General features: G+C 44.1%; 1 protein-coding gene across 3 annotated transcripts in view; it reads right to left on the bottom strand.

The window, feature by feature from the left end:
* Window positions 1-1,059: 1,059 nt before the first annotated feature.
* FAM72A (family with sequence similarity 72 member A) overlaps window positions 1,060-16,575 on the bottom strand; it is a 32,828-nt gene continuing 17,312 nt past the window's right edge. For 2 of the 3 annotated variants that reach the window (XM_073587332.1, XM_073587329.1), the window contains exon 5: window positions 1,060-2,259. In XM_073587332.1, coding sequence (XP_073443433.1) covers window positions 2,159-2,259 — 101 coding nt within the window. In that variant the 3' untranslated portion in view covers window positions 1,060-2,158. The remainder of the gene's footprint in view (window positions 2,260-16,575) is intronic. The other variant, XM_073587331.1, reaches the window with a different exon arrangement.

Genomic DNA, 16,575 nt, shown 5'->3' on the forward strand with positions numbered 1-16,575 from the left:
ATCCACTCTATGGATGTCCACATAAAAGCCAGCCCGTTATAACAATTAGCTTAACCCCTCACTGCCCTTAGTGTGCTGGAGGAAAAACTCTGGTTTTTATATCAGTAATGCCATTAAGGGTAGTGAAACATATCTCCCCTCCAGAACTTTACCAGTGAAAGTATCACATATCCCCCCCCTCTGCCCAAAGCAGGGGGTTTTGTCACCTTCACTCGCTAAACAGGGCAGTCTGGACAGGGCATTCTCATGCAGCTTCCCTGGCCTTTGCTCGACATGAAAATTAAAACCCTGAAGCGCTAGAAAACATCTAGTCACACGGGCATTCTTTCCCTTCCTTTCCCTCATCTATCTCAGGGGTGCATGATCTGACACTAGCCAGAACTTAAGGCCTAGCAGGTAGTATCTCAGGGTTTCAATTGCCCATTTGATGGCCAGGCACTCTTTTTCTACAATGGCACAGTTTTCTCACAGGAGGAGAGCTTCCTACTTAGGCTGGAGTCACACTAGAGTATGGCATCCGATGCGAAATGCTAATGACCGAGGGTTACTAGTGCTACTACTAATGCTACTGTGCTCGGATCCTCTCGCCCATAGAGAATCAGAGCACATATGTGGAGGAGGCGGAGAAAGTAATTTCTCCATCTCCTCCGCTGCCGGCGTATATCGCACCGCACTCAGATGATATCAGAGTGATGTGCGTTGTGTCTCTCGCACCCATAGACTTATATGGGTGAGCCGAGACTCGTCCGAGTCTCGGTGCCAATCGCAGCATGCTGCGATTGTTCTCTCATGCCAATTCGGCATGAGAAAATAATCGCAGATGTGATCTGCCCCATAGATTAACACTGGTCCGAGTGCTATGCAATGTTTTCTCACATGATAAATCCAAAGGGAGTTCGTAGCTATATTCCACGCTGCCGCTTTAGACAAATTCCAGGAGAATGCTGTATGATTGCAGTGGTTTTATTCTACGCGTTTCAGGGGTCTCATGCCCCCTTCATCAGGAAATACCACAGTGGTATTTCCTGATGAAGGGGGCATGAGACCGCTGAAACGCGTAGAATAAAACCACTGCGGTGGTATTTCCTGATGAAGGGGGCATGAGACCCCTGAAACGCGTAGAATAAAACCACTGCAATCATACAGCAGTTTCCTCCTCAATAGTTTCACTTTCCATAGAACACTGTTCAGCGTGTGTCTGGGGGAGGAGCAGCTGGGTGGTCCTGCTCTCTGCACTGAGGCTGCTAGAGGGGGAGGATCTGTTACTGTGTAAGGAGGGATAGGCTTGTTCATGTGGTCTGGGAGGGCCTGTTGCTATGGAGGATGGGGTTGTTGCTATAGAGGGCATGTTTTTAGTAGAGTAGGAGGAAATGACCAGTTCTCATTTCAATGCCAGAACACACCTCCCCTGGACGTTTTTCTTACAAGCAAGAGATGATATCTTGGAAACCCTGCAAACTGGCCACAGAAGGTAAATTACTTATTGTCAGCATTCTGCAGCCCAGATATGCACTGAGATTATGTGAAAAGCCCAGACAACCCCTTTAACATTTGCAGAAAAAAAAATGCAGCAAAAACGCAACGTGTGAACATAGTCTTACATTTCCAGAATAATCTATCGCTGTATACCATTCAACCAAATATTTCACTAAATTGTAGGATTAGTAGTTTTTCACAGAAATTACTGATGTATACAGGACACTTCTGACATATAAAACAATATAAAAAAATTGCAAAAAATTTTTGGAAAATATATTATCATTTTATATAATATATCCACATATAAAACACCGAAATCAACATCCATACTCTTCACTAGAGAGGTCTGTAGTAGTCATGTACTGCAACATCATAAAGGCAATTTTTAAAGATTACTTTAGTCCAAGAGAGGTTTGTTTTAATTAAAAATAAATGGTATATGTAAAAGGACTCCTGACTTTTTTGTCATAGTTTTGTTTTTGTAGAAATAACTCAGATTCCAGTATATTGGTGTTTAGAACACACTACTGGCATAAAATTACTTCCTTTTCTTCCTTATGTTTTTTTCTGTTTTGCAAATATTGTTGAAATGTAAACTGCTGCAAAATATGGTAATTCTATATAAATAAAAGGTATTAAAAACATGGAGTATCGCAGTCTTCTGTAGAGAAATCCAACTTCATCTAAGATAAACCTCATGCTCATTCTCATACAGGTTTAATAGGCCTTCCTGTTTTTCATCAGTGTCTGGTAGATCTTTCCAGAGCAGTACGTGCTTTCCTGCAAATATAAGCAAACCAGAAGAGAACGTCCATTAGTACAATCTTATAACTCATTAAGTAAAAGTATATGTACAATTCAGCTCATAATATTAGGTTTTGCACATTTCTGACATTTTCCAGTATTTTTTTATTTAAATATTTTACTTAGGATTTATGCATACTGATATTTTACAGCTGTAGGGGCCCAAAAGTATATTGTCCATGAGGTCTAGTAAATACAAAAGAAAATATAAATGTATCACTCTTGTCTGCAAGGCTCTTTATAATGTTCCACCTACCTACATCTCTCATCTGTCCACCACTAACATTCTCCATAATCCAAACTGCAATCTCAGTTTTCTAAAACTTTTCTCGCGCTGCACCAGCTCTCTGGAATGCACTATCCCAGACAAACATGTTAAATCCCATTGTCTAAAGATGTTTTTTTAGGCAGACTTATGAAATCACAGATCTAACTTTTCCTTTTTTTCCCCCTTCCTTCATTTCTCCACAGAACTTGGTCCCTTCTTTCAACAGCCTCTCCTAACCTTCCTGCACTTAATAACACATTTGTACATACAGATATACTAGCCAGTGATCTCCTCATGCAACTTTACAAGCATAACATTTTTTTTTTTTTTTTTATAAAAGATGGTTGGGTCATAAAATACAAGCACTTTTTACCTGTCAAGTTTCCCCTACTTCTTTAAAGATTGTAAGTTCTTGTGAGCAGGACCCTCACTCATCTTGTTTGATTGGGTGAATTATGTGTTACTCCAATGTCTGATATTTTTTGTACATGCACCCACTGTATTGTAAATTGTAATGGAATAAATTGTAGCTATATAAATATTAATTGTATTATACAGTACTATGAAAGTCAATACCCTCTGACATATAGGTTAAGACTATGTTTCTCTAAACTATGCCAAACTCTGCCAACATCCCTTATCTGGCTCCTTTAATACTACAAACTGATGTCTATCCTTTCAGTGCTGCCAAGAGAGCACAACTGGTTCTGTTAATGAACAGATACAGGAGAATCTTGGCTGACCAAGATGCCACAAAAAGTCCATCATGGTTTCTAGGCAGACTGCACTATTTTTGCTGGTAGTGGAAACTCCAATCACTTTCGTCCAAACAGTCCTCATCAGGTATCTCTCAGACTCCCCCATATACAGAAATGCTCAGCGTTCATGTGTTTTCAGTAGAGAGAAGTAAACTACTGTCCAACACCTCTGGCAGCGGCATATCTCGAGAGAGAGAAGAAAATGCCCATTCTAAATGACCAATGCTTATCTACCCTGACATTATCTGTTGAAGAGTTGGCCAGTTCCACCTATATTGCCAGGTTTGGACGATAACTACCGTATTTTTTGGACTATAAAACACACTTTTTCCCTTCAAAAATGTGGAGGAAAATGGGGGTGCGTCTTATAGTCTGGATGTACCGGCTCTGGCAGTGGTGAGGAGGTGGGGGAGCAGCATTGGCGGAGCAGCGGGTCACAGGAGGCTGGAGCCGATGGCTGCGGCTAACTCCTGTTCCCACTGCTAAATAGAAATGAATATTCACTGTATTCCATGCCCAAGCACCCGAGATTTCAGTGCCGAGATCTCCATTTGCGCCATTTTCCCGGAAGGAATCCACCGCACACGCACAGGAAAGCATGGATGGAATGGCAGAGCCCCCCACGCAGCACGGGACGGAGTGCGGCGGCAGCAATCACCGGGGGACAGAGCGCGGCGGCAGTATCAGGGACAGATCACGGCGGCAAGCACCGGACACCCGCAGCAGCAGCACAGATAAGGTATATCCGCATTGTAAGAAGCACCCCCATTTTTCCCCCAAATCTGGGGGAAAAAAGTGCGTCTTACATAGCGAAAAATATGGTATATGACTGTTTAGCCCTTTCAAAGTTAAGATAGTTAATATGACCCAAAAGTGTTGTTCCAACTGTAAAGATATGTATGGAAGTGCAATGGGCTGTGTTGGTGCAGTTCTAGCTTCTCAGCATCATGCTGTACTCCCTACCTAGTTGCACCCTCCTTGGGCTGATTGACAGGCCAATGGCCGTGTACCAGAGCAAACGACCTGTCAATTAGCTAGGGGAGAGTGCTACTAGATAGGGAATACAGCACGAGGCAGAGGCCCTAGAAGTGCACCAAAAATGCTATTTCAAATTGCTGGAAGTGCATTAAAGTCATAAAGGAATCAACCTTCAGAAGGAAACTGAAGGTAACTGGAAAATCACTGTAAACAATGTTTCTGTTTGTTTTCACTCTCACCCCTATAATCCTTCACTTTCTGATAACCCCCCTAATCCCTACACCTAGTAAGGAACTGTTCATCTCTTTCTCAATCCTACCCATCCATCTCACCTCCTCCACAGAACTGTTCCTCAACATACAATCCTCTGTCTCCAAACATAGACAGCCCTCTCATGCACTCTCCTGCTCCCACCTGCTATCACTTTCTCTGCTCCAAATCCTGGTCCTCCTCACCACATTCCCACAGTCATTTTTACTGTACCTCCCATCCACGCTCTATCACAACTTTCCGTAACCTCTCTAACCTTATAACCATTCGCCCAGCCCCCCGCTTCCCCAGTCTCACTAACAGGAGCTCTATGTTATGCTTACTCTGCAACAAACTTTCCAACATCCATGATCTCTTCTTTACTAACAAACTTTCCTTCCTCACCATCACCGAAATCTGGCTCACCCCCTCTGACACACCCTCTCCTGCTGCACTTTCGAATGGTGGATTCCAACTTTCCCACACCCCGCCCCAGCAGCAAGCATGGCGGAGGAGTTGGTTTTCTCCTGTCAGGTAACTACTCCTTCACTCCAATCCCACTGCCACCCTCCGTTACTCTCCCTTCGTTTGAGGTCCACTCTGTGCGCATCTACTCCCCCTCCAACTGGCTGTCATTTACCGCCCTCCAGGGCGAGCCACCACCTTCTTCGACCACTTCACCACCTGGCTACTTCATTTCCTATCCACTGACATCCCCACTATCATCTTGGGCGACTTCAACATCCTCTTTGACACTTCACTCTCACTAAACTTCAATCTCTCACTTCCTCCTTCGGCCTCAATCAATGGTCTTCTGCAGCCACTCACAAAGATGGCCACACACTGGACCTTATCTTCACCCGCCTCTGTTCCTTATCCAACCTCTCTAACTCACCTCTTCCTGACCACAACCTACTTACATTCTCTTCCCTCTCCTCTCCATATCCACAATCCCCACCCCACAAACTTGCACACCCTTGCAAAAATCTTAAACATCTCAATCCACACTCACTTTCTGAATCCCTTCTCCCTCTTACAGACATAAGTTCCCTACACAATGCGGATGCCGCTGACGCTCTATATAACACCACAATAGCTGCAGCTCTGGAATCGGTTGCCCCTCTCACACATACCAAAGCGCGCATAATCAAGAGACAGCCCTGGCACACCAGCCTGACCAAAGAACTGAGGCGGGCTTCCAGGGTTGCTGAGCAGAGATGGAAAAGATCCCACTCCAACGAGCACTTCATCGCATTCAAAGTGTCCCTCACTACCTTCAAGGCCACACTCACTGCAGCAAAACAAACCTACTTCTCATCTCTCATATCCTCCCTGTCTCACAACCCTAAACAGCTATTCAACACCTTCAATACTCTCCTCCATCCCCCAGCACCTCCTCCCTCTCCACTCATCTCAGCTGAAGATTTTGCCTCATTTTTCAAGCAGAAGATTGTTAATATCAGAGACAGTTTTGGTTGACAACCCCCAGAGCCCTTCCTCCTAATTGCCCAGCCCTCCTCCTCCAAAACAAACTTCTCCACCATTACAGAAAATCGACTCTCCACTCTAATCTCAAGATCACATCTCACCGCCTGTGAACTTGACCCAATCCCATCCCACTTCATCCCAAACCTCACCACAGTCTTCATCTCAACCCTAACCCATCTCGTCAACCTATCACTAACAAGTGGTGTTTTCCCCTCAAACTTTAAACATGCCTCAATCTCACCTATCCTCAAAAAGCCCTCTCTTGATCCATACTCTGTATCTAGCTATCACCCTATATCACTTCTCCCCTATGCCTCAAAACTACTGGAACAACACATCCATCTTGAACTGTCCGCCCACCTCTCTTCTTGCTCCCTCTTCGACCGTTTACAATCTGGCTTCCGGCTGCACCACTCCACTGAAACTGCCCTAAGGTCACCAATGACCTATTAACCGCCAAGGCCAAGCGACACTACTATGTCCTCCTCCTCTTGGACCTGTCCTCTGCCTTTGACACCGTGGACCATTCCCTATTCCTACAGACCCTCTCATCTCTTGGCATCACAGACTTGGCCCTATCTTGGATCCTGTCATACCTTACAGACTGGATATTCAGGGTCTCCCACTCGCACACCACCTCCTCACCTCTCCTCCTGTCGTTGTCCTGCAAGGTTCAGTCCTAGGGCCCCTGGTCTTCTCCATTTACACCTTCAGCCTTAGACAGCTCATAGAATCTCATGGATTTCAGTATCACCTCTATGCTGATGACACACAGATCTACATCTCTGGACCAGATATCATCTCCCTACTAACCAGAATCCCACAATGTCTGTCTGCTATTTCATCCTTCTCCGCTAGATTTCTAAAACTTAATATGGACAAAACAGAATTCATCATTTTTCCCCCATCTCACTCGACCCCCCCAAACGGACCTATCCATTAAAGTAAATGGCTGCCCACTTTCCCCAGTCCCACAAGCTCGCTGCCTCGGAGTAATCCTTTACACTGTTCTCTCTTCCAAACCACATATCCAAGCCCTTTCCACTTCCTGCTGACTTCAACTCAAAAACATTTCACAGATCTGTACATTCCTCAACCAAGAATATGCAAAAACCCTAGTCCATGCCCTCATCATCACCCACCTTGACTACTGTAACCTCCTGCTCTGTGGCCTCCCCTCTAACACTCTCACACCCCTCCAATCTATTCTAAACTCTGCTGCCTGACTAATCCACCTGTCCCCCCGCTATTCCCCGGTCTCTCTCCTTTGTCAATCCCTGCACTGGCTCCCCATTACAAGGTTTCTCCCGCGCATCACCCCTACTCTGGAACTCTCTACCACAACATATCAGAATCTCGGCTACCACTGAAACCTTCAAAAGAGCCCAAAGACCTACCTCTTCTGACAAGCCTACAACCTGCAGTAATCACAGATCGACCAAGCCACTGTATCCTCACCCATCCCTTGTAGATTGGGAGCCCTCGCAGGCAGGATCCTCTCTTCTCCTGTACCAGTCGTGACTTGTATTGTTTAAGATTACTTTACTCCTTTACTCTTTTTTATTATGTATACCCCTTTTCACATGTAAAGCGCCATGGAATAAATGGCGCTATAATAATAAATAATAATAACTTGCTTGACTTTTTTAATGGGCTACACAATTATATTAGTGGTTTGGCGGAGGGGTAGTTAAAAGTTTTGGACAGGTTCCCTTTAAGCCTCAGAATATGATTATATCAATGTAACAAATCCAGCAATTTTTAAATATAAAGAACTAATAAAAAAATAAAGAACATTCAAATTTTCTATACTGCACTATGTTGTAATACGTCTTCTATCCTGGAGGTGGCACTGTTTTCAACTGAAAACAAACCATGCACGTGAAATTCTGACTACAAAGGGCCCATGTGCGAGAGAACGCCACATTTATGAATGTCTATGCAAATGACTAACGATGACAAAATAACAAAAACTATTTTATTGTGTCCCAACAATGGCTATTCTGGCCTAAAGGGTTCAGATATAGATAGAGTCACAATTTTAAAAGGTATTTTAATGTACACAGCATCCCCCAATGGTTCCTGAATACTCACTGCTCTGTTGTCGATATGATCATAAATCATTCAGTCAACATGCCAGCATTTTACTAGCGCTGCAGTAACGTACACATTCAGCCTACATTGCTACGTTCTCCTCTGTGTATAGGTCACAAAGGCGATATGGGCTTTGCACTCTTTTGCCATATCTTTTCTACAGTCAAAAGAACCACAGCAGCAATAGAAACAGTTAAATATGAAAGGGCATTGTGTGATGTTGACTTATTCCTTGTTTCTCTGCACAAATTTCAGTTACATCTGCCAAATAGTGTCCCGGGGAATGCTAAACATGTGTAACTTGGCAGCGCTGCCCTGCACTGATCACAGCCATGCAAGTCGTGCGTTATCGTCAGTAAACACCTGTAATGGAACATCACTATGCAGAAAACAATGGCGTCTTCAGCAGTCAGCGTAATGAGCCAGAATAATGTGGGGACAGTAGACTGGCATTAAGAAGGGGCTCACTGTGACATAATTTAAGCATGCAGGCTTGTGTGCAGCACAATGCAATAATGAATAAGTATTACAAAAGCCTTCATTTAAAGGAAAAAAGGAAAGTTTGGTGCCAGGATAGCAAGTTAAAGAAAAAAAAAACTTTAATTGTTCTCAGCAACAGAATAAAATAACTGTTGGTGGAACATCAATCGGATATGATCTGATGAGCTGGATATCATTTTATTGAGCTAAGCATATTAGACACTGAGCCAGCTCTTGTTTTTTAAGTTTTCTGGAGTCAATTGTCCATCAAATAAAATATTGGAGTACCGTATATACCTGTGTATAAGCCAAGTTTTTCAGCACATTTTTTGTGCTGAAAACGCCCTCCTTGGCTTATAAACGAGTCAATTGTCCCAGCGGGCCGTCGGGGGAGGGGTGGGTTACAGAGGCAGGAGCCGGTGACTGCGGCTGTAACTGTGCTTGATGCTAAAGAGATAGGAATATTCATTTCTCTTATAGCGCGCACAGTGACACCTGCAGCCGCCGGATTCCAGAAGACTACTCACCTTCCTGCGGGCCCTCGCTGCACCTCTTTGGTTCCGGCGCCAGCAGCATTTCCGGCTGAGCGATCACGTGGCCCCGTCCATTAAGGTAATGAAAATGCATGCCTCTCCACTCCCATAGGCATAGAGTGAATATTCATTACCTTAATGAGCTGGGGCCAAGTGATCACTCGGCAGGAAGAGCTGCTGGCGTCAGAAGGAGATGCATTGAGGGTGTGCAGGCAAGGTAAGTAGGATGTTTGCTTTTTTTAATAGGAAACATGCATACAAGGACAGCGATGGGGGAGCCATGCATACAAGGACAGGGACCGGGGAGCCATGCATACAAGGATAGGGACGGGGAGCCATGCATACAGGACAGGGATGAGGGGAAAATGCATACCCGGCTTATACTGAAGTCAATAAGCTTACCCAGTTTTTTGTGGCAAAATTAAGAGCCTTGGCTTATACTCGGGTCGGCTTATACTCGAGTATGTAAGGTATATATATTTTTATGGCATATCCAGGGAAAAGGGTCATAAATGTCAAAAGGAGATGAGACTTTCTGTGACCTGGGCTGCTCTCAGGACAGATTACTGATCGTGCTCCATACCCCGTGGGATTGGGAGGTGGTCGTGCATATATGGCTTTCTCTATTTGTTTCTATGTGAGTTCCAAAAACAAAGCCCAACGAGTCTCCTCGATGTTTCACAATTATAGCATATGCTATGGGTTGATAGAGAACAGGTGCGGCAGTAATCAGGCCTACATGTGGCTAAGGCATTTGAACTCAGCTTTCCAATTGTGATAAACCATAGTGATGTTTTAAGTGGGGGAGGGCAATTACTTTTTCACACAGTACCCTGTAGGTTTGGATTTCTTTTTCCCATAATAACAAAGACCTTCATTTAAAAAAAACTGCATTTAGTGTTTTCTTGTGTTATCTGTGTGTAATATTTACACTTGTTTCGTGATCTGAAACACTTAAGTGTGACAAACATGCAAAAGAAAAGGAAATTAGGAAGGGGACAAACACTTTTTCACACAAATATATATATATATATATATATATATATATATATATATATATATATACACACAATTAGGTCCATATTTATTTGGACAGAGACAACATTTTTCTAATTTTGGTTCTAGACATTACCACAATGAATTTTAAACAAAACAATTCAGATGCAGTTGAAGTTCAGACTTTCATTTGAGGGTATCCACATTAAAGTTGGAAGAAGAGTTTAGGAGTTTCAGCTCCTTAACATGTGCCACCCTGTTTTTAAAGGGACCAAAAGTAATTGGACAGATTAAATTGGGTTGAGATCAGGTGACTGACTTGGCCATTCAAGAATATTCCACTTCTTTGCTTTAATAAACTCCTGGGTTGCTTTGGCTTTATGTTTTGGGTCATTGTCCATCTGTAGTATGAAACGACGACCAATCAGTTTGGCTGCATTTGGCTGGATCTGAGCACACAGTATGGCTCTGAATACATTAGAAATCATTCGGCTGCTTCTGTCCTGTGTCACATCATCAATAAACACTAGTGACCCCGTGCCACTGGCAGGCATGCATGCCCAAGCCATCACACTGCCTCTGCCGTATTTTACAGATGATGTGGTATGCTTTGGATAATGAGCTGTAACACGCCTTCGCCATACTTTTCTCTTTCCATCATTCTGGTAGAGGTTGATCTTGGTTTCATCTGTCCAAAGAATGTTCTTCCAGAACTGTGCTGGCTTTTTTAGATGTTTTTTAGCAAAGTCCAGTCTAGCCTTTTTATTCTTGATGCTAATGAGTGGCTTGAACCGTGCAGTGAACCCTCTGTATTTACTTTCATGCAGTCTTCTCTTTATGGTAGATTTGGATATTGATACGCCTACCTCCTACCTCCTGGAGAGTGTTGGTCACTTGGTTGGCTGTTGTGAAGGGGTTTCTCTTCACCATGGAGACTATTCTGCGATCATCCACCACTGTTGTCTTCCGTGGGCGCCCAGGTCTTTTTGCCTTGATGAGTTCACCAGTGCTTTCTTTCTTTCTCAGGATGTACCAAACTGTAGATTTTGCCACGCCTATTGTTGTAGCAATTTCTCGGATGGGTTTTTTCTGTTTTTGCAGCTTAAGGATGGCTTGTTTCACCTGCATGGAGAGCTCCTTTGACCGCATGTTTCCATCACAGCAAAACCTTCCAAATACAAGCACCACACCTCAAATCAACTCCAGGCCTTTTATCTGCTTAATTGAGAATGACATAACGAAGGGATTGCTCACACCTGTCCATGAAATAGCCTTGGAGTCAATTGTCCATTTACTTTTGGTCCTTTTAAAAACAGGGTGGCACATGTTAAGGAGCTGAAACTCCTAAACCCTTCATCCAATTTTAATCTGGATACCCTCAAATGAAAGCTGAAAGCCTGAACTTCAACTGCATCTGAATTGTTTTGATTAAAATTCATTGTGGTAATGTCTAGAACCAAAATTAGAAAAATGTTGTCTCTGTCCAAATATATATGGACCTAACTGTGTATATATATATATATATATATATATATACACACACACATACATAGTCCTGCTCATCGTTATTGGCACCCATGAAGTTTAAGTACATAATGTGGAATATCTTCTGGAAAAAATGAATCAAGTGAAAGTTTTTTTGTATAGAGCACTCATGTTAAATACAAAAGAGCAAGTGATAAACAATAATTTAAAACAAAATAAAATAGAAGGGAAAATTAGAAAACCTAACCTAAAGCTTGCTGTGACAATGGTATTGGCACCCTTTACATTAAATTAGTATGGAAGCACATCTTGACTCACCTGTGGTAAATCACAAATGAGAACCACCTCCGATTAATTGTCAGGCCCATGTGACATGAATTAGCCAATGAATGATGACTTCAGTGTTTTAAAATGCCACATGGTAGGCCCTGTTCCTTTGTCACAATGGTAAAGACAAAGGAGCTGTCTGAGAACATTAGAACTGTTATAATTAGCAAACACAAGACTTGCAAAGGGTATAAGCCAATCTCCAAAGACCTTGGTATCCCAGTTTCAACAGTGCGCATTGTTATTAAGAAGATTGCCAAGCATGAAACAAGAACCTCCCTGGACATGGGGGAAAGAAGAAAACTGACAAGAAATGTCTTCGAAGGTTGGTGTGAATGGTGGATAAAACACCACGTCAAACATCCAAAGACCTGAATACCAACCAGGAACAGTCTGGGGTCATGGTTTCAACAAGTACGGTACCATATGCTGCACACTAAACCAAGCAGAGCAATATGGGCGAAGACTAAGGAAGAAACTATTTCTGAAGAAAAGACATAAAAAGGAACAATTGATCTTTGCCAAAGAGTTCCTTAACAAACCACAATTATTCTGGGAAAATGTTCTGTGGACAGATAAAACAAAAATACTGTCACAATAGCAAGACTACACCCTAGACTGGGGCAACTCCGAGCAGAAGAGTTCCACGAACAAGGTGCACAGCATACTGGTGAGCTGGCTTTCCTTTTCCCTCATTTTGTAAAAATAGTGTCATGATCCATTTTTGGATTCGTGACAGCTCTGCTTTAATTTAAACATTGTTTTTTGCTTTCATGCAAGCAAGGGTTAATGTCAGTTTTCCTTGCTGCAAGCTGCGGAGTTGCTAGGTCAGCTGATGTTGGTGGTGACCACTCCCATCATCCTTTAAATAGTCACATGATGCATCAGCTGACTGTTGGTGATAGATTTTTCTATGTATGTCAGCCATGGAATTGCAGCTCTCTAGTGTCAGCACTGAATCGGTTACTTCTGTGGAGTTTCCGTGTCCTCTGTTGTGTGGAGCTTGTCAGCGGTGCCTGGAGCTAAGTTACTTGTGTATTTTCCCTGTCTGTCTCGTGCTTGTCACTATCCTCTGTGTTTGTATAATCTGCAGTGGTGATGCTAGCATCCTTGCTGGCCAGTGCACTAGCCAAGGTTAAGTGAAGTGACAGCTAGGGACCAGGTTTGTGACGGCGGCAGGGGGGGAAAGGTAGGGGAGCTTAGGGATAGGCAAAGGAGTTAGGAGGTGCCCCATCCCTCATTCCCTACAATTAGGGCCATCCTCCCCCTTTTCCCATCCCGTTGTTGGGGTCTGTTGTGCCGTTCACTGGACCGACTCTTGTGGTCGTGACATTATCACCAACCGTACTATTCCTCCGGTGAACTATGGCGCAAGCAGAGGCTTTGGCTCACCTAATCCAGACCCTCACGAATGAGTTAACGGAGCAGCAGTCTCAGGTGGTACAGCAGCTTCAGCAGGTGTCTGGGTTCATGGTCTCGGCTCATGTCTTGGCTCAATCAGAACCCAAGAGATCTCTTCCTGACAGGTTCTCTGGAGGGAGAGGTAAATTTTTGGTCTTTAAGGAGGCCTGTAAGTTATATTTCAGGCTTTGCACTTGTTCTTCAGAGAGTGAGGAACAGCGTGTGGGGATTATAGTCTCCCTTCTCAAGGGTGATCCCCAATCCTGGGCCTTCTCCTGCTGACCGATTCACCATCTTTGTGGTCGGTGGATGAGTTTTTTGCGGCATTGGCGCTGGTGTATGGGGATCCTAATGGCATCTCCTTGGCGGAGTCTCGACTCCGTAAGATCAAGTAGGGGGGCCGGCTGAGGAGCACTGCTCAGAATTTCTGAGATGGGCTACTGACACGCAATGGAATGACCCTGCTCTTAGGAGCCATTTTTGTCAGGGTCTGTCAGCTAGGCTTCAGAATACTCTGGTGCAGTATGCTACTCCTGGATCGTTGGCAGCCGCCATGGCCTTTGCTATCCGGGTGGATAGACGCCTCAGGGAGAGACATACACCGAATCTACCCCATGTTGTTCTTTCTAGGGAGGAGGACTCACTGGTGCAGATGGACGAACCTATGCAGGTGGGAGGAGTCTCTTCATAAACTGGGTTGCCTGAGGTTTGCCGTGGGATGGGGGGATGTTTCTATTGTGGTCTTACGGATCATTACATTAATGTCTGCCCATCTCACGCCAAAGTTGGTACTTCATCACCAAAGCCACGTTCCCCTGGTCGTATGGAGGGAGGCGACCAGGGTGTGTACATTTTCTCCACTTTCACGTCTCAGTTTTCCATTTCTGTTGAAGTGGCGGTTGGTGGGTAGAATGAGACGGTACCGGTTCTTGTGGATAGTGGAGATGGGGTCAATCTAGTGGATTCTCGCTTTGTTCATACCCACGGTCTGATCGGTAGGATGCTGGCGAGATCCATTTCCATTCATGCAATTGACTATGTCCCGCTCAGCCAGAGAAGTCTGACCCAAGTCGTAGACAATATTAACCTGCGTATAGGGACTCTTCATGAAGAGTCCCTGTTGTGCTACGTCTTGGAGGGTATGCCAACTCCCATCATCTTAGGCCTTCCCTGGCTGAAGATACAAAATCCGGTCATAGATTGGGAAGTGGTGAGTTGGGACCAGTCTTGTAAAGACTCTTGCCTGGAAGCTGTCTCTGCCATTCTTCTCAAACCTACCCCTTCTTCTCTGGAGGAGGCAGCTAAGGTGCTACCGGGAAATAGGGGCAGGATTCAACCCTCACCACAAGTAAACCCTGAGTCTCGATGTCCTCTCATCCTGAATGTAGCGAGAGTGTGAGTTTGGTGACATGGGGGCACGCCTCTGTTGTTTGTTCCTCAAGGAAATTACAATCTGTTGGTAAACGTACACGTGGAAATAAACGTTCAAGTCCGGATCTGTGAGTGAATGAGTACGTGTGGGTGCCCACTAAAAGCAGCAAGTGGAAGTACGCATCTGGGACCTGAAGTTCTCGGGTGATCGGACCGTATCGGGTGTCGGCCGTTCTCAGGATGGGGACTTTTCAGTTGGTTATAGAGTTTTCTATGTATGCCAGCCGTGGAGTTGAAGCTCTCTAGCGTAAGCGCTGACTCGGCTACTTCTGTGGAGTTCGGGGTCCTGTTTCCGTGTCCTCTGTTGTGGAGCTTGGCAGCGGTGTCTGGAGCTAAGTTATTCATGCATTTTCCCTATCGGTCTCGTGCTTTTCACTATCTCCTGTGTTTGCATAGTCTGCAGTGGTGATGCTAGCGTCCTTGCCGGCCAGTGCACTAGCCAGGGTTAAGTGAAGTGACAGCTAGGGACCAGGTTTGTGACGGTGGCGGGGTGGGTGGGAAGGACCCGCCTAGGGCGTTAGGGGAGCTTAGAGATAGGCACAGACTGAGTTAGGTAGTGCCCCATCCCTCGTTCCCTACTATTAGGGCCTTCTTCCCCCTTTTCCCATCCACTTGTTGGTGCTTGTTGTGCCGTCTGCTGGACCGACTGTTGTGGTTGTGACAAATAGAGCTTTTTGGCAATGCAAAGCAACAGTTTGTTTACAGACGACACAATGAAGTTTATAAGGAAAAAAAACACCCTACCAACAGTTAATCTTGGTGGAGGATCCATAATGCTGTGGGGTTGATTTGCTGCATCTGGTACTGGAGGCCTTGACCGTATCACAGGAATCATGAAATTAGAGAATTACCAAGAGATTCTAGAGCGAAATGTACTACCCAGTGTAAGAAAATATGGTTTGAGTCGAAGATCATGGGTTGTGCAGGAAGATAATGACCCAACGCACACATCCAAAAGTACACAGGAATGGTTGAAAAAGAATAAATGGACCATTTTAAAATGGCCAGCAATGAGTCCTGACCTCAGTCCCATTGAAAATCTTTGGTGAGCTGAAATCTGCCATTGGCAAAAAGAACTCTGCAAAGAGCTTGAACAAACTGCAAAGGAAGAGTGGAAGAAAATACAGGCTGAAAAGTGCAAGAAGCTTATAGATGGCTACAAGAAACGGTTGGAGGCTGTCAAAAGTGCCAAAGGGTCTGCAACCAAGTATTAATTAGGGTATGCCTTTATTGCTGCACATTCTGCTTATTCTGATTCTTCTTTGAAATTGCTACATGTAAGTTGAAAAACAATGTTTTACTGTTATATTTATTTGGAGCACTAATTCAAAAATCCTGAAGATATAACTTTGGTACATTTCCATTTATTTCTGAAGAGTTTGTACAGTCTATGAAAAAAATGAAGGGGTGCCAATAATAGTGAGCAGCACTGTACCTCCCAGTGTAGTGTATATAGGACAGAGGAAGGAGCAATAAGGTCAAGAGTTGTAATTGATTAGGTGCACGATCCCAATCCCGGAAAATAGCATCACAGGTCAGATCTACACTGACATAAAAGTCGGGAAATGTACAAATGCTAATTCAGGAAAGAATATCTTTGTACCGTGTTAGCCAGTAGATAGAAGAATATTTAGAATTGAGAGTCCTCAGTGGTTGATACCTTTTAATGGCTAACTGAAAAGATGGTAACACATTGCAAGCTTTCGAGACTAGTCAGGTCTCACAAATGCTAATAAAAATTATTGCTGCTCCTTACTGGGCAGTTATAGATCAAAATACTGAACCAGAGCTGTACATATAGATC

The sequence above is a fragment of the Dendrobates tinctorius genome, unplaced genomic scaffold (assembly GCF_039654945.1).
Source record: "Dendrobates tinctorius isolate UK_male_01 unplaced genomic scaffold, ASM3965494v1 ptg000098l, whole genome shotgun sequence".
Taxonomy (NCBI): domain Eukaryota; kingdom Metazoa; phylum Chordata; class Amphibia; order Anura; family Dendrobatidae; genus Dendrobates; species Dendrobates tinctorius.